Source organism: Bremia lactucae, assembly GCF_004359215.1.
Source record: "Bremia lactucae strain SF5 chromosome Unknown BlacSF5_NotPlaced_17_SHOA01000003.1_2250557bp, whole genome shotgun sequence".
In the NCBI taxonomy this organism is placed as follows: Eukaryota; Oomycota; class Peronosporomycetes; order Peronosporales; family Peronosporaceae; genus Bremia; species Bremia lactucae.
In genome coordinates, this window is record NW_027152029.1 from 1,500,806 (window position 1) to 1,520,554 (window position 19,749).

The 19,749-nt window shown below is 44.6% G+C and overlaps 1 protein-coding gene across 1 annotated transcript; it reads right to left on the bottom strand.

Annotated features, from left to right (window-relative positions):
* Nucleotides 1–3,148: 3,148 nt before the first annotated feature.
* On the bottom strand, nucleotides 3,149–4,546 carry CCR75_002408 (uncharacterized protein; the record flags this gene model as incomplete). The annotated part of the gene is made up of 1 exon (XM_067960505.1): nucleotides 3,149–4,546. One exon carries the CDS (start codon nucleotides 4,544–4,546, stop codon nucleotides 3,149–3,151), a length of 1,398 nt encoding a protein of 465 aa, XP_067822901.1.
* Between the last annotated feature and the right edge of the window lie 15,203 nt (nucleotides 4,547–19,749).

A 19,749-nucleotide genomic window follows, 5' to 3' on the forward strand; every position in this document is an offset into this window, starting at 1 on the left:
CCTTTCCGTGTACTGCATCGCAGAGGCAATGCGTACACAATAGAATTGCCACGTAGGATGCGAACGCATCCTACGTTTTACGTTGGTCGGCTCCGCCCGTACCATCAGTACGCGGCTTCTTCCGAGGACGGATCTGACCACCCTTTTCAAGAATCCCTAAAAGATTCTTGTGGTCACGAACCAGATTCTCATGCTGAATCTGGAGATTCTCATGCTGAATCGGGAGCTTCTCATGTCGGGTCCGAAGATCCTCGAGATTGCGATGAGCTGACGACAGCTCATCACGAAGAGCGTGATAATGTTGTTCGTACTACAACATGGAGTACGCACTCTTCGAACGGTCTTCCGTACGATATGATGAGCCTGCACCGTCTGCTCCAACGAGCGACGCTTGCCGCGCGTGGTCAAGTCCCTCCTCCAAATCATGGAGGAAGTGATCGATTTTGTCGATCTTCGACTGTAGATCCGACACATGGGTCGGATCTAATTTTTACTCCTCCTCCACAACTATTGGTGGATTCCCGCGGTGGTCAATGTTTCCTTGTGGGACGTACCCAAAACCACCGTGAAGTGAAGGGGCAGCGAACGAGTTATCTTCGTCGCTGGCGCGGTTGTCCGCCTTCACATGACAGCTGAGAGCCTCGTTCCCAGCTGATTGTTGACGTTCAGGGCCTCGTCCGTCAGAATGACGAGACCCATCCGATGGGTCCATAAGAAAACACACGCCCCTGGCGCTTGTAAATCTATTGCAAAAGTCTGTGGTATCTCGCTTGAGTGGGTAGCCCTCCGTGGGTGAAGAAAGTGAATTGACATCCCCTTTTACTCTCTTCCGTTGTTTTTGCTAGACGGCTTATCACTAGCTTGTCTGGAGAGCCTCACTTGACAATAAATTTATCTTTTTACTGGTTGGAGTTCGTTTCTTGATCTTAGCGCGATTCGCTTTCGTTTTGAGTAGGCTTTGTGTCCGATGCTTTTCTTGCGCATGGATGCTTTCGTAGCTGCATAAGCGAGACTTTATCTCGCTTGTTGTTGCCACTATACCATCGGTGCTTGAAAAAAGCATCGAGATAAAAATCTTCCTCAGCGCGAAAGTTCTTTGCGCTGGGATCAAGGCCATGAAGCTTTGTCGCAATAAATAGGGGATATGTATTGGGACGAGTAGTCTCTCCAGACAAGCTATTAATTAGCTGTTCGGGCAAAAGCCACGGTTTTTCTCACGAGTAAGACGAGTGATTTTAGTGTCTACGATCCCCCGAGTGGTACCCACTGAAGCAGTACCACAAGAACTTTTATTTCGATGGCTTACGCCGTCGTCATCACCACACACAGGGATAAGTGCGGGTGAGGGCACGGGAGACGGCACTGGCGATGAGGAATCATCCTTATCGTCGGAACTGAACATGCTGTAGCGAATGCTACCAGCACGTCTGCTCGGATGAGCCCCCTCATTCGAAGGCTTATAGTCAGCCGCCTGACGATGAACAGGCGACTGTTCTGTTCTCCCCGAGTCGGCCATTTCGTCCGACTCGCATTCGTAGTCGACCTCCAAAGAGGGATCGCATTCACGTGGTGTATCACCACGTGCTCCCGCAACATCTAGTGTTGCGCGAGAAGAAGATACAACGGCAGACGGAACGTCTGCCGCAAGAGATAACAGTGCGTCACCCGCGGCTGCAAGAGCCGCAGCCGAAGGCGCCGCAATGTCAGCACCCCGCATTAATTTGTTCTTCATGCGATGGAATTAAAATGATGGTTCTGACCAATCAACATCATTTTTAAAATTAACGGGTCACATAGTGACCACTCCATCCAATGACAGTTATAGTGATTGTGGTTTAAGGGATGGGTGATGTAATACGGGGTATCGTTACATGAAATTAACACTTAAAGGTTGTTAATTAATATATTATCTAAAAGGTAGATAATATTTGGAGAGGATTACTTTACATGGTAAGATTCCAAAAGCTTATCCATTGGTAGATATAGACTATTATATCTACTTTCTCCGCGGTCCAGTCAGCGCTTGACGCGCGCAAAGAGAAAGACAGATAAGACTTTATTACATGTTTTGTATTAGTTTATGATTAAGTTAGTATTAAGTAGATAGACAAGAAATACTTAATTATATTAATACAGTTTTCATTTAACCCTCTTTAAAGCAAGTGATTTAAAGAGAAGACTTCCTCTGCACGTACTACTGTACTTCAGCTAACACTACATCGGAACCTCTTCTAAGAACATTTAAAATCATACTTTTTACACTGCTTCCAACAGTGATATTCCGAAAAAAATACGGTCATACTCAGTAAGACAAAAGCAAGTGCAAAGTTACTAAAGTCATTCTGGTCTTGCCGCCATTTGGAGAACCTCTAATTCAATGACTGCATCGCGTTCGTTTAGCAAATGAAATAGCCGAGGTAATTTCTATTAATTTGTTTTTTTATCTTCAAGAAGAAGCGCGAGGTTGCAGTCATGACAAATGTATAATCGCCTTCGTCCTGACCAGGAATAGAGACGCTGTATCAACGGTCAATCACTGTTACGATACGCTTAATACCGACTGTGCTCTGCTGAAAGTAAAAACGCGTCCAATGCTTGAGAATAGTGAGATGCAAGTAAAAGCTTATTTGAAATGGCATACAGCAATATACGCTTAAACTTCGGAATTATCATGTTAATGCAATTACGACTGCCATAGATCGCTACAATTTAAAGAGCAAGACGAGCTCGAGATTGCTGCATTCAATAGATTATCGGTGCAATTTGTTATATTCAGCGCATATAAAAACGCGACGTGCCAGCATCAAAATTTTACATTTTCTGTCAAACCAAGTTTTGCTTGCTGCTCGTCATGTATATTCGTATTAGATAAGCTTAGGCTCCAGATTTAAATGTAGGGCTTTAATTTACACAAAATTACACGGCATTCACTTATACTTCTTCAATAAGTGCAGATTAGGCTAATCGTGAAAACACGTCTAGCCGACAAATTCCAAAAAGTGACCAAACACTTTCAAAATTAACATGGTACAAGTTTGGTATTTTTTACCTAACCTACGAAGCTGGCATGTCCCAATAAATAAATAATGAATAACAGCACAGTGCTGAAGGAGACTGGCTTCGAGACTTCTAACTTGGGCCTCCACTTTTACGAGAAATATTTTTGCTTGATGTACGGGTAGTAGACGATGATAGCCACGAGAAAAACTGTCATTCGATCGAGCACACCGCAAGTTCGACTTCCCTCGGGAAAATAAAATGCCGATGTAGAGACTTTAGCCATTTGCCGAACATGTGCCATCCACAGACGGCACCATTGTCCAAGGGCAATAGAACAGAACAGGACAACCACTTCTATGATAGTTAAATCTGCCCCACCCATACCCAACCAATCAGCGGCAATCATTATAGCTCCGCAAGTTAAAGAAATTGCCAAAGCTTCTACTTCATAGCTTGATGCTTCAGTCTTAAACTCAATCCGGTGGCAACAATTCAAAGCTTGTGGCCGGTGCAGCTGCAAATATTTGGCAAGGCAATCCCCCACATCGGCAGCCAGCACGACAAGCAAAAAAAGCGCAAGTTGGTTCTTAAACGATTGGCTCATCGCTTGATCAATTAGATCTGCGAAGGCGATGAGGGGCGCCACAATACATACAAGGCCGAGTACGTCACACAACACAAGCAGCAAGCTGTGCATGACGACCTTGCTTGTCACAACTCGGAACAGTATTATAATGATTGCGCCCGCTAAAATCGTAAAAAGAGGATCCACCTGGGCAATCGAGGCGATTACGTTCAGCTGAAGCTTTAAGTACGCATTCATACTAGCCGCAAGAACACATGCCTGATAAACGACAAGAACGACAGCGTCCGCACCGGTCGGTGCTAGCGAACCGCAAAAAATAGATACAAAGGCAGCTTCCGCGGACGCACCAACCATCATTTTCCATCCCGATGTGGGATTGCTGCTATCAAACACCCGATACTCCATGGCGTAGCCCAGTGCAACGCTTACGGCAGCACCCACCGTCGCCAAAAAAAAAGCAGCGAGATACCACCGTCCGCTACATATCTTGTCCGTCAGCGGAGCGATAGCAAAACTCTTGGGGCGAATTGTTTCATTTAGTAAATTTATATAGCTATCTCCGGGAACCTCTCTCCTCAGTGACTGGTCTTCTAACGCGCGCAGTCGCCTGGCCTCTTCGTCACTTGCATGTTGTGTATGTGTCTGTAGGGTCAAATGTGTCGGATCTTCTTGTATTGCTGCAGCTCTATCAGCTGAAAATGTTGTTAGCGAATCTTCATGCAACTTTGCTGCCAATAGTAACCGCTGGCAAATGCGAAAAGCTAGCCAACTCCACTCAACTGCACCAATGGCCAAAAGCAACTGCCCAAGAAATAGTAGAAGATAGGCTTCTCCAAGTTTAACGAGCGCAATAACACCTGCAGGAAGTAGAAGATACGTGAACACCGGGAATAGCGTCGAGAATGCGCAAGTCGAGCACGCCGCATGACAAGGCGGAGTCCATTCTTTTCTCTCCGTCATAATATAAAAGAATTACCTGGGGACAGTGAGCTTCTAAATTAATATCGCATAGTACTGATTGAATTACTTGCTGAATTATTTGATAAACGACTGTTATAAAAGTTGCGGAATGTCTAGTTATTTTTAATTTAAAAAGAAATACGCCACTCTGAAAGCACACTCATAAATTATTGGTTTTCGAAAATGTCAATCATTTCAAGTTAATTTAGCTGTCTTCATTGAAACAGTCCTTTGCACCTGCTTAAAGCCTTTTTAAATATTCGCGTTTACGTCCCTGCGCAACGTGTAGCTGCAACAGCTTTAAGTATAGCCCCCTTGAGTATCGGGGTGTCTGTGTACATAGATAATATTTCCTATAAGAGGAATAGTAAAAATTATTTCATATAAGAAGAAAATAATGAAGAAGTACAGAATTATTATGTTTTATTAATTTTGACATAATAGCTCCAAGATTACCAAATTTGGTAACATTGACGCAATTAGACATTAGTTCTATTAATTGGTTGATTTAAGTTTAAACCAACCCCGCCAATCGTTACAAGACACGATTAGGCGTCGCGCAAGGAGGCGCATCGCATAGTTAGTTATTAGGCGCCTTGCATAGTCAGGTATTAGTATATTAAAGTCAGTAGATAGAAGACTGTTATGGAAACACTTAATATTTCAATACAGTTTCACCTCTTAAGCCTTTGTATTTACCTGTAGTAGCTAAGACTTGTTAGCTTCCTCTGCACGTCGTGTACGTGAAGTAGTCGAGGCACCCCATCTTCACTGTAACAAGTGTAGGTTGACTAGATCTGCTATCAGTACTAGCAAAAGGTGCCCCGTTACTCCTGCTAGCAATTTGCATTCCGTTCGACGGCCCACACACGCTCTATCCAACATAGACATGTTGGATGTAGAACGAGGGAGCTTTCAAGCCCCCTCAAGAAGGCTATCACAGAACACATGGAAGGTTCACTCATTTAATTTCCCTTAAATGGAGAGCGATCGAACGCAGCCGTTAGCGCCATGTTGTTCGTTCTTCCAAGTGACGAGCAATATGCGGCTATAGCCGAGTTCATACCAAACGAACTCGACGCAGCCCAAGAAAAAGTAGCCTTGCTTCACCAGCAAGGCTCTCTACACGCGGAGGTGTTGAGAGAACAGGATGCTTAACAGTTGGAACCGTTGAGACAGCAGCATTTAGATGCAGCTAGCTGGACGACGCTTCCGCCTCGACCCAAAACCTCAAAGATAGAAATCTATGAGCTTAAGGCAATCGAAGGTGAATCCCTTTAAGGATGGTTCGTCGAAGTAGACGACGCCATTGAGGCTCGCCGCATCAATGATGATGCGACGAAAGTGAAATTTGGCATGTCCAACTTAGACGGACGCGCCAAATTTTGGGTTTTAGGGCTCAAGCTTCAGGACCTATTAGTGTTTGGGTCGTATGAGGTCTTTAAGACCGTCTTAGGCAGACATTTGAGCCGCCACGTGCCAAATTCAGGGCTCGGCCGAGCTCATGGATTCGGAGCTGGGGAAGCGTGATCTTCACGCTTATGCCAACATACACGATACCTTGTAAGTTCTATCGTGAGTCATCCAATATGTGAACAAACACATGTAGCTGTGTTTATTTAAGATCTTGCAGACGGTCCTGTCAAGACTCACATGTTCCGGCTTGAATTAGAGACGCTACGTACTTTAGCTACCTTATGCATAGCTGAGTTGGGTTTCGGGGGTCCATTAGGTATAAATTTAAAAACCGAAAACAAAAAACCAAGTGATCTCTGTAGCACAACAGAAGGACTTCAGCGTGAAACAGGCTTTCGTCCGCTATGGAGCTTATCGTCCTCCGAAACGATAAGAAAAAGGATGTCCAGAACCTATGGACCTCTCGTATGTGGCAAGCGAGAAACCTCGCTCTCAAGTCACAAACTATTGCAAAAATGCATCTCTGTCAAAAGACGGGCCACTCCGCCAACGAGTGTAGTGGCCCACGTCCAATGCCTAAAAACGCTGAGCGAAACGATCGATCTCCTGCTACGAACAACGGAGTACGCGGATTCGACGCTGTTGCGAAATTGCGACGGCGAGGCGGATCGTCAAAGAAACGGTCAGGGTCAGTAGGTGGAGTGTTCTACTGATCCAGCAATGTCATATGAATTTGCAGGCCTTTTGCCCAAATTTGCTTCTCACACACAAACATTGTGTGTAACTGCCCCAGGTGATAAGGTTAACCTCATCACCTTAAAAATCATAGTGGCAAGTAAATTCATATATTTCGATTGTGGGGCGTTGATCGACGCCAATCGAAAAAAGATCGCAAACTCAATTTTATTGAGCGCGATATCCCTATAACGAGGATGACAGTGCACTTAGCAACAGGCGCTTCTGTAACAGAAAAGAAACGTGTAGTTGGTATCCGCTTCACGTTAAAGGGTAAACAGTAGGATAATAATTTATCGTACTGGATTTGGATGACAAATTTGATGTCATCTTTGGATAATCATGGCTCAGAAAGTACGAGCCATGCATAAGTTGGAGGCATCACTCCGATGCCTGTCTCTCGTTCATCAGATGGTCATCTGATGAACTTCTTGAAGCGTCCACAAGCCGTGTGGATGTCCTGCGAGTGAGTGCGGTTGCCTCACTTGTGGATCGGTCGTTTGCACGACTGCACAAGACCTCAGTGTGACAGCCCATCACACTGTGGCAGATTGCCAAAACTCCGAGCCGTGAATCTGAGGTTTTGGTCTGAGAACATTTCATGGGGTAACCCATGGAGTCGAAATATCGTGTCAACTAAAACACGAGTACAGCCTTTGGCTGTGAACGACTCGGGGACTGCAGCAAGATGTACCATCTTGCGAAAATGGTCAACAAATACAAGAACCTTGTTTTTCTTGTGATCGTCTTCGAGAAATCCGAAGACGAAATCCATAGATACGGACTGTCAACATGGCATACAATAAAAATGTCAACTTCTGACTATCTTGAAACAGATGGTCAGACAGAACGTACAAATCGTATTTTTGAAGAGATACTTCGCAGATACGTCCACTATTTTGCGAGATGGTGCGAGTTCTTGCCAATAGTAGAATTTGCCAGTAACAATTTAGTGCATATATCTACAAAGCATACACCGTTTTTCGTGAATGGCTTACGCCATCCCATCTTTTTTGTGAGTGACTCTTATACATAGGGGGAGGGACTGGGTCGAGAAAAAAAAACGAGTTAATTTTTGCTCATCATGCATTGACTCTACGGTCAATGCAAAGGATACCAATGATGATTCGATCAACATTGAAGTGGATGAATAGCGATAACACTATCACCGACTTTGATAACGCTGCTAAAATATCAGCATCGAAAACAATAATGTTCGTGAGAACAATTATGCTCTCATAAAGATGGAGATTGAGATCTCCGTAGTGCGCACCGGTCGCACTGAAGACAAAAACTTAATTGAGTCAGCAGGAGGATTCCTGCTGACTAGAGAAGTACTGGTTAGGTTCCTACAGGATTCCATCGTTGATTCGGTGTACCGACAGAGACGGAATTCTAACAAATGGAAGAGCGAACATTTTTTCATTTAATGTTAATCATCTTGTCCTACTATTTACGGTAAACTTACCAAAACATGTAGTGACGAATGTGGGCAGTAATAAATTACTGCCCAGGATATCGGTCCGTTTCGTGTACTGCATCGCCAAGGCAATGCGTACACGATCGAGCTGCCTCGTACGATGCGTACGCATCCTACGTTTTACGTCGGACGCTCCGCCCGTACTATCCGATTGAAGCTTCATTTTAAAGCAGCAAGGAAATGAGTCCCCAGGTAAGCCTGCTTTCCTAGACAAACGGCGCAGCTTATATTGTGCACCGATTACAGTCCATTTCTTAGACCGGTCACGAGAAGTAACTAGATTGTCAAGCTAGGCCTCCTTCTCGTGGAATTCGGGTGCATCACAAAATTTTGTTAAACTCGCGGCTCTAAAACAGAGGTCAGTCGTGTTTGGGTCGCCGGGATGGCAAGCGAGAAGAAGCGACCGCTCATTTAGCGAACGGCGGGCTCGTAAAGTCTATGGGAGATCAAATTGTACTCGCCTTCAGTTTTAATGACTGCTCCTGTAGAGAGAATTCATAGTGCTAGGTTTGGAGAGTCCGTACGACCTCACCCTAGGAATGCCATGGCTGGCAAGACACAAAACATGGATAGACTGGCGTACACACACAGTTGCTAACTCTACACATCACACCGAAAAGGATGTGATTCTGTAAGAGGCTTCTGTTGCTGATGTCGTGTACAACACAGTTGAGGGTGCGTTGGTCATCACATGTTCATAGCCTCATACTCGAGCGCTATAGACCAGCAGGGTTGAGATTAAAAATCTCGAGACCTCAGGGACTATGCTACCCATTTGCTCGATAACTATGACCTTCGGGGTAGCTTCAGTGTCCGCGTCCGTAGGGCATCCCACCTACTGCGCTCCTGCATTTCCCGAATCGCGGTTTTGCTTTGCACATTCTAAATGAATGTTTCGCAAGCTTGAAACAAGAAAGTTACATATTTTGCACGCTTCCAAGCGTACCATCGATACCGAAAAGAGGCATCGATAAATAGCTTAGTTTTGTTCGACTAATCCAGGCTTCACAGGCCTATTGTGGCCTTTGAAACCTGGATTAGTCGAACAACAGAGTTTGTATGATTTGTTGGTCACATCAGACCAACGAACTAAGTTGCCCTTAGAGGGCAACTACGGTTTCTTTTCGGGGGCGAATCGCAACGTATTGCGATCCTTCTCCAGTCTATAAATGTTAGTATTTGAGCTACCATAAAGTTCGAAGTGATCGTAAAGATCACTTCGTGATGGTGATGCACGCTAGCACAACCACCAGAACGATTTTTTCGAAGTGACCTTTACGATCACTTCGTTCCTGGTGATTTGTCACCGTCGACGATTTTATAATATCAGCCCCGGGCGAATTGGAGGCCTTAATAGTAGTCACCATTTCGGACAATGAAGCCGAATCGTACCAGTCACCTCTAATTGGAGTTGAAGGTGGCCCGCTCCCCCCAGTAGAAGCATCAGCGTCTACTGAAACGTTTATATCATTAGCAGCTACACTTAGTCGTGTAGCTGCCCCTGTTGCGTACGGGCTTTGCTAACATGCGCAGACGAAAGTTGACATTGAAATAAAAACCAAACAAATGTTAATTTACAGAGAAAGACACAATAGTAGGGTGATGTAACGTGGTGTCCCGTTACATAAAAAATCCTATAAGAGGAATTATAAATATCATTACCTCTACAGAAAAATAGTTAAGAACCACAAATTTGTAATCATTCAAATGTGTTTCTCTATATTTCTAAAGTTACCAAATTTGGTAATATTGAGGTAAAAGGACAATAGTTCTGTTAATTAATTGGATTAACTTTAATTAATCCCTCCATCGTTACTAGACACGATTGGGCGGTGCGCATGGAGGCGCTACACATAGTTTGATACTAAGTTATTAAATTTAGTAGATAGAAGATCGTACCGTAGAAACTTTATAATTACTTTTCCGTATACTTAAGCCTTAGTATTGAGCTTTAGTAGCTAAGACTTCTAGCTACTGAAAACCTCTGCGCGTCAGTGTACGTGAAGAATCGAGGCACCTCACCTTCACTGTAATCAGTGTAGCTTTGATAGTACTGTTATCAGATCTAGCGAAAGGTGTCTCGTTACAAATACATAAAATTTATTTCCTATACGACGACATAAGAGAATATATATTTTTCTATGAATGTACAGCTAATATTGAAGCAGCAATGCGACGATTCTGTTCATTGGTTAATCTATCTTTAAATCAACACCGCCAATCGCTGCTAGACGCGATGGGCGGAGAGCAACGAGTCGTAACACAAAGTTCGGTTAATACATGATGTCATTCAACTGAGTGCAATACGTGGAAACTACATAATTTTAACTCAGTCTTACATTCCCCAAACTAAGTCCTCTTAATCATGGAATTCAAGTTGCTAAGCCAAGCTTAGCAACTTAACTATCCTCTGCACATCTTGTACGGGAAGTACTCACCTTCACTGTTATCAGTGCGGGCTGGCTATTAATGAAGCAGTACTAGGGAAAAATGCCCCGTCACAGTGCTATTACAGCACCTACATATGCAAGAGACGTTACATGTAATGGGGCACACATCGGTTGGAAAACCGTTGTTTTGGTACATTTACCTTATGGGTACCCTTTCATCCTATTCAAAAATAGTTAATTACTTAAATCCCATTTATTATGGGTAACAAATGTGGCCACCGCCAGATGTTAATCTGGCGGCCGAAATCTATTTTTATAAATTAGCTACGGTAAGTTTAATAATTAATAATTAAAAGGTGCAGTTCCCCTTTTGATCTTAAAGCGTTAAGTGCCTTCCTAAGGCTTGCGCATTAATCTGTAAGAGATAGAAGCCTTTCTAAGGTATATACACTTAGGGACTAGTTGCCACTTAGTTCTACGTACCCCTGGATCCCTTGAACTAGGATTCATTAAGCTTAATAGCTTGTACAACTTCCTGAATTGTTAAGCCCATTAGTTCAATAGAACTAATTGACTTTCTGAGTCTGATAGTCTTCCTCTGACTTTAGGAGCGAGGTAGCTCCGCTACACCTGTAGCACTCGTAGTCAATCTACGCCTGAGTCTTTACAAGACTAATTTCTCACTGAAATTGAAGGGATTCCAGAACTTTCAGAGGCGCAACGCGCAGCTTATGACAAGCTCAAAACTTTATTTGGGCTTGAACTTGTGGAGTTCATTATCTCCTAGGGACCAGAGGATCTGCATGCAAGGCTTGAAGCCTTCATGCGATATGAATCCCCCTGATCGGCCAGGTGCAAGATCACCCTGCGCCATCTATGCCAACCTAACACATATCTGTACCTGTTTTAGAGCCGAAAGCTCGCCCTCTACTTGCCAATGTAAAAGCATCTGAGAAAAAATAGAGAAAAAACCTCCCTTTTAGATTAAGCAGATGGAGAAGTCCATTGACTCCGCCTTGTTTTTAACAGAACGGCAAAAGGTGGCTATGGCCATTTCCAAACTCGGAGGTAGAGCCATGGAGTGGTCACTATTGTGCCGTTCATCCATAAACGAAGCTGTTCCCTCATGGGATTTGGTAGCGTATTCTACTGGCCACGCCAGTATGAGTTCGTCCGCAAGTGCATATGTGCGTGCGAAGTTTGTCAACTGGTAAAGCGCAGTGCTTTATCCCGTGGTCCATTACAACCTTTGCCTGTTCCGGCAAAGTGTTGACAGCCCGTATCTATAGACTTCGTCTTCGGACTTCCTGAAGACAACCACAAAAAAATGTTATTCTTGTGTTTGTGTATCGTTTCCGCAAGATGGTACATCTTGCTAAAGTCCCGGAGTCGATTAAAGTCAAAGGCTGTAATCGTGTGTTTGTTGACACAATATTTCGACTCCATGGGTAGCCCATGAACTGGTCTCAGATCGAGACCCCAAATTCACGGCAAATTATGGCAATCTGTGTCAAATTCTGACCATCCTAAAACAGATATTCAGAAAGAACGTGCAAATCGTATCCTTGAAGAGATACTTCGCGGATACGTCCACTCTTTTACGAGTTAGAGCGAATTCTTGTCAATGGCAGAATTTGCCATCAACAATTCAGTGCATGCTTCTACAAAGCGTACACCGATTTTCGTGAATGGCCTTGCTTAATGCTATTCCTGACTTTGATAAAGATGCTTAAATAATCAGCATCGACAACAATAATATAGTGAGAGCAATAATGCTCTCACTAATGAGGAAAACGACATCTCCGCAGTGCGCACCGGTCGCACTGATGCCAGAAAACGAAACCGAGTCAGCAGGAGAGTTCCTGCTGGCTAGAGAAGCAGTGGTCCGTTCTGTACAGGATTTCATCGCTGATGCGGTAGATCGACAGAAACGGAACTCTGACAAAAATGGAAGAGCAAACATTCTTTCATTTAATGTTAATAATCTACTCCTACTGTCTCCGATAAACCTATAGTAACGAATGTGGGCAGTAATAATTGCCGAGGTATATCGGCTCGTTTCGTGAACTATATCGCCAAGGCAATGCGTACACGATCGAGCTGCCTCATAGGATGTGTACGCATCATACGCTTTATGTTGGGGGTCTCCGCCCGTACCATCAGTACGAGGCTTCTTCCGATTCGGAGCAGACGCCGTCGACCGTTCCGTAATCCGGAACGGTCAACGGCGTCTGCCAAAGCCTCATGGTCCCGAGCCAAAGCATCATAGTCTCGGGACAGACTGTGGTTCTTACGAACAAGACGATCCGCTACATCTTCAAGGAAAGCGATATTTTAACGAGCTCGTTTTGTAGGGACTGATGTGATATTTCGTTCGCAAGTTGATTATCCGCAACTTGCGCACAGTTTTCAACTGTTTCGGGCAAATACGGTCGATCGTCGCCACGAAGTCGCGACGACGGGATGGCTCGTAATTAATGTCCTCCCATAAATAATAAAGGACATTTTCTAATTCGCGGTGTTTATCTTAGTCGCGGTGCTCACTCGGGTTCGGCGAATGAGGCTATCACCATTGTCCCTCCCCGTCCACATGCATTGACGGGTTCGAGTGGTGAAAAGCGTTTTCTTCTTGAACGGTGGAAGAGGTTCGAATGAGTTATCGCATTCGTTGGCGAGGGAATCCACCCTCGCATAATAGTTGGGAACCTCGTTCCCAACTAATGATGGACGTTCCGGGTCTCGTTCGACAGTACGACGAGACCCATCCTCCTCGACAGAGTATCTATCAAAGAACAAGCGCTTTTAAAGCTCCTAAAAGGATTGGATGTTCTCAATCCCTACGCGCCTTTTATAAGATATAAGAGCCCTCTAATGAGGGTCTTTAAGGGAGTATGATTCCTTAGGGGCATCACCTGGTCCCTTAATACAGCATGGACATGGGTCTTGTCACGAAAGGGAAGGTATTCCTGCCTTTCTAGCCAAATGGTTCAGCTTGTAGCGTGCACCGACTACGGTCCGTTTTTGAACCGTTCACAGAAAGCATCCAGTTTGTCAAGCCAGACCTCACAGCCTTTGCTTTGTACATTCTGTACAAATGCTTCCAAGCTTGGAATAGAGGAGTGGCATCCTTTGCCCGCTTACATGTGTACCACAAATGCCGGAAAAGGCAGTGATGAAAAATTCCGTTTCGTCGTTACCAGGCTTGTGGAGCCTGGATGAGCTGAGTAATGGAATATGGTATAGATCGTTGGTCATACCAGACCAACGAGTAAAATTGCCCTTAGAGGGCAGTGAGGCTTCTCTTCGGGAGCAAATCGCAAGACATTCCTACCTCTCCCGTTGGTCCATGTTAACGCTAACGCTAACATTACTAACGGAGTGATCCTTAACATTGCACCGTCCCTCGTGATACATACTAGCACCACCAGTAGCATGCTTACAAAAGTGACCTTTACGATTGCTTCTTTCCTGGCGATGCATACTGACATCATTAGACTTATCGTCGTTCATGGAGTCATTACAAAATGACTCCGCATTATAAGGGTCTGACGAATTGTCAAACAACTTTGCCATCTCTTTGGTTGTCACGTTAGAACCCGTAGGTTTAACGGACGTGGCCTCGGTTGATCAAGAAGCGTTAACAGATGCCACCGAGTCTGGCGATGACGCCGACTCAGCCAAGTCATCTAAAATGGGAGTAGCAGGTGACTCATACTAGTCACCTCCAACTGGAGTTGGAGGTGACCTTTTTACCCGCAGTAAGCGCATTAGCGTCTATTGGAATATTCGCATCGCTAATGAGCTGCACTGAGCCGTACACTGCCAGCTTTGCAAGCTCGCAGGCGGCGCGCACGTGTGCAATCAAAAGTTGGATTCAAAATAAAAACCAACAAGTGCCAATTTACAGAGAGATACGTAATAGTACTCTCTGTCACTTTAGATCAATCACTAAGTGACTGATGTTTAAGGTGGGGATGATGTAACGGGGTGTCTCGTTACATAAGTATTCTTTCCGAGGAGAAGAAATTAATAAAGAAGTACAAAATTATTTCCTTTATTTATTTCAATTTTATAATTTAGGTATTGCCAAATTTGGTAATATTGACGCAATAAGGCATTTATTCTGTTGATTGGTAACTTAGGTTTAAATCACCCCCCCCCAATCGTTACAAGACACATGAACGACGATAAGCTTAGTGATGTCAGTATGCATCACCAGGAAAGAAGCAATCGTGAAGGTCACTTCTGTAAGCATGCTACTGGTGATGCTAGTATGTATCACCAGGGACGGTGCAATGTTAAGGATCACTCCGTTAGTAATGTTAGCGTTAACGTTAACATGGACCAACGGGAGAGGTAGGAATGTTTTGCGATTTTCTCCCGAAGAGAAGCCTCACTGCCCTCTAAGGGCAATTTTACTCGTTCGTCTGGTATGACCAACGATCGATACCATATATCATTACTCGGCTCATCCAGGCTCCACAAGCCTGGTAACGACGAAACGGAATTTTTCATCACTGCCTTTTCCGGCATTTGTGGTACACATGTAAGCGGGCAAAGATCCTCATTAGACGGCTTTTATCTCTTGAAAAATGCGCGTAGGGATTGAGAACATCCAATCCTTTTACGAGCTTGGGAAGCGCTTGTTTTTTAATAGATACTCTGTCGAGAAGGATGGGTCTCGTCGTACTGTCGAACGAGACCCGGAACGTCCATCATTAGTTGGGAACGAGGTTCCCAACTATTATGCGAGGGCGGATACCCTCGCCAACGAATGCGATAACTCATTCGAACCTCTTCCACCACACAATGGTTCGAGAAGCGTTCAAGAAGAAAACGCTTTTCACCACTCGAACCCGTCAATGCATGTGAAGGGGGGGGGACAATGGTGATAGCCTCATTCGCCGAACCCGAGTGAGCACCGCGACTAATAAAACACCGCGACTTAGATAATGTCCTTTATTATTTATGGGAGGACGTTAATTACGAGCCATCCCGTCGTCGCGACTTCGTGGCGACGATCGACCGTATTTGCCCGAAACAGTTGAAAACTGTGCGCAAGTTGCGGATGATCAACTTGCGAACGAAATATCACATCAGTCCCTCCAAAACAAGCTCGTCAAACTATTGCTTTCCTTGAAGATGTAGCGGATCGTCTTGTTCGCAAGAACCACACTCTGTCCCGAGACTATGATGCTTTGGCTCGGGACCATGAGGCTTTGGCAGACGCCGTTGACCGTTCCGGATTACGGAACGGTCGACGGCGTCTGCTCCGAATCGGAAGAAGCCTCGTACTGATGGTACGGGCGGAGACCCCCAACATAAAGCGTATGATGCGTACACATCCTATGAGGCAGCTCGATCGTGTACGCATTGCCTTGGCGATATAGTTCACGAAACGAGCCGATATACCTCGGCAATTATTACTGCCCACATTCGTTACTATAGGTTTATCGGAGACAGTAGGAGTAGATTATTAACATTAAATGAAAGAATGTTTGCTCTTCCATTTTTGTCAGAGTTCCGTTTCTGTCGATCTACCGCATCAGCGATGAAATCCTGTACAGAACGGACCACTGCTTCTCTAGCCAGCAGGAACTCTCCTGCTGACTCGGTTTCGTTTTCTGGCATCAGTGCGACCGGTGCGCACTGCGGAGATGTCGTTTTCCTCATTAGTGAGAGCATTATTGCTCTCACTATATTATTGTTGTCGATGCTGATTATTTAAGCATCTTTATCAAAGTCAGGAATAGCATTAAGCAAGGCCATTCACGAAAATCGGTGTACGCGTTGTAGAAGCATGCACTGAATTGTTGATGGCAAATTCTGCCATCGACAAGAATTCGCTCTAACTCGTAAAAGAGTGGACATATCCGCGAAGTATCTCTTCAAGGATACGATTTGCACGTTCTGTCTGAATATCTGTTTTAGGATGGTCAGAATTTGACACAGATTGCCATAATTTGCCGTGAATTTGGGGTCTCGATCTGAGACCAGTTCATGGGCTACCCATGGAGTCGAAATATTGTGTCAACAAACACACGATTACAGCCTTTGACTTTAATCGACTCCGGGACTTTAGCAAGATGTACCATCTTGCGGAAACGATACACAAACACAAGAATAACATTTTTTTGTGGTTGTCTTCAGGAAGTCCGAAGACGAAGTCTATAGATACGGGCTGTCAACACTTTGCCGGAACAGGCAAAGGTTGTAATGGACCACGGGATAAAGCACTGCGCTTTACCAGTTGACAAACTTCGCACGCACATATGCACTTGCGGACGAACTCATACTGGCGTGGCCAGTAGAATACGCTACTTATCGGGAGATAGGTCTTTTTAGGTCCGCGATGACCACTTGTTGGTGCATCTTGGCACTCTCACATGATGCGTAAACATAAAGCATTATGGGTGGGGGTGGAGACACGAGGTGTGTCGCCAGCAATGGCTGTGTAGTACACTAACCCATTGCGTGTTGTGTATCGGTCTGTTGAAGCTCGATAAAACTTCGATAATCCTTTTAAGGATTGTTGTGATGGATTTCTGAGGTGACCCATCAAAACCATTAGCAGCCTTATTTTCTTGATAGGCTCTTCCGACGTCGTCAAGTAATGTTGACGACGGAACACTTATTCTTGGAACACTGGGCTCATGCTACTGTTAATTGATGCAACAGTGAGCTTATCCTCGCTGTCGTTTTGCGCAGCGGCTAAAATTTGGACCGGAGCAAAAGGGCATCAGCGACGACATTTTGTCGTCCTGGTTTATATTCCACGAGGAAGTTGTACTCCGCATAGAAATACAACCATCTCGCTAACCTTTGCGAGAGACGTGGACTGCTTACGGCCGTGCGTAAAGACGCATGGCCCGTTTTAACAATGAATTGTCCTTCTCCCAAAAGATAGACTGTAAATTTTAGCCAGTGCAAACTATATGGCAACGAGCTCCTTGTAATTAAATAATTGCGTTTAGCTCGTTGAAGCTGACGCGAACGACGCGCTCTGCGCCGTCTGTGTCATTCTGCAATAAAGCACATCCGATTGCAAAATCGCTGGCGTCATACACCACATGAAATGATCTGTCTTGGTTCAATCACCAGGATTGGATATTGCATCAAGCTTCGCTTGATACTCCCAAAGGAACGCTGACACTTATCATTCCATGACCACTTTACATTTTTATCCAACAAAGAAAAAAATGTACTGTCATTTCGGCATAACTGCGGGAGTACTTATGTTAGTACGCCACTAAGCCGAGGAACTTTCGGGGGCCCTTTATATCGACTAGCATAGGCCAGCCGTCGATCCATTTGATCTTTTCCGGTTCAAGGTGTACACCGTGTTTACTCACGATACACCCAAGAAGTGGTAATATTCGCTTGCAGCGAATATTTACTTCTTGTTATCGACGCCTAGCATAGGCCAGGCGTCGATCCATTTGATCTTTTCCGGTTCAAGGTGTACACCGTGTTTACTCACGATACACCCAAGAAGTGGTAATATTCGCTTGCAGCGAATATTTACTTCTTGAGATTTGCATACAAATTATGCTTACGCATAAGTGTAAGAACCTTTCGGACGTGGGTACGATGTACTTCAACGTCCGACTTTCCGTTCGTGGCTCTGCTATGAACGAAGACTTCACCAAAATGATTCGGTGCAAAATTCCGCACCGATCCCAATAGATTGGTTACACATCTGTTGAATGTCGCAGGGGTATTTCAAAGCCCCTGTGGCATAACATTAGCCACTCCTATAGCATTCCGCTTGGGATGCTTGCAGCTGTGAACGGGATATCCTTTTCACATCTAAGGATCTCGTCGACGTTTGAGCAAGTACCGTTGCAGCGTTCAGTTTATTGAACGCATGCACAATCTTCCACACTCGTGTTGATATACACACACAGAAGGTCAGAGAGCTATGTGGGGAGGTTGACTCCCTCACATGGCCCCGCTGCTAAGCGATCGGCAAAGAATTTTTCGATCGCTAATACTTGATTACAAGGCATTAGCCACTGCTTCCTGACACAGTATTTGAAACTGGTATCAGGTCGATTTCGTGTCGAGTGCATTTATCCTTCGACAACTCGCACGATACGTTTTCAGGAAACACTTCTCTAATTTAATCAAACCCTTATATAAATGATTTGTCTTCAAAGACCCGAGATCTGGGACGTAAAGCGTTCAATACGAGTCTTCTCAGTGAGGACACTTTCGTCCATCAGTGAGCTGCTGAGAACCCGCTTAATCTCAGGAAATACTATCGCCGACCAAATATCGTCCACGTACTTGACATTTGTGACAAGTACGCAGATCTGCTTGACTTTGCCACTACGTAGATCACGCAAGAACTGTTTTCGGCTCTAACGTTGGCAATTGAGTCATCTCCGACGTTAAGTTTGGAGATCAAGTGTATAATCGCCTACACTTGATCCGTTGTTTACTAAGACATTTAATTTATCAGTTTCCTCTTTGGAACTTATTTCCAAAGGTACCTGGGAACCTTTGACCACAGACATTTTGGGACTTATTCCCGCAAAAGTTTGAGGACTTATTCCCTCAAGTTTTATTTGAGAAGTAACCCTCTTCCAAACTGTCTCGAGCTGTGGTTGTGCTACCACAGCGACATCCTCTACGATCGACTCTCCAGTCGATCAAGGACTTTCGCTCTGTCTCTTATAGACAGGCGTTCGGATTCTCTTGGATGTTTTTTTCTAAGCAAGCATCCTTGTTTCGTACTTTTCAATGTATTCGATCTGATTAACGAGAGGCAGACATCGTCACGACTTGATAGGCCCCACGCCCAATACCTAGAAACACTGAGCAGAACAATAGATCTACCGCTTGAAACAGCGGAGAAATCAGATCCTTCGTTTTTGCGAAATCGAAACAACGAGGTGGATCGTCAAAAAAAACGATCAGGGACAGTAGGTGCGGAGCGCTCTACTCGCCCAGCAAAGTCAAAAGATTAACAGGCCTATTGACGAAAGTTGCTCACACGAAAATTGTGTGTAACTGCTCCAGGTGATGATGTTAACCTCATCATTTTGAAAATTGTAGTGGCAGAAAAATGCCACAAAAGTTCTTAATTGTGGGGCGTTGAACAATTTGATTCGACGCCAATCGCTAGAAGACCGCAAGCTCAAGTTCGTTGAGCTCGATATCCCTCCAACGAGGATGAC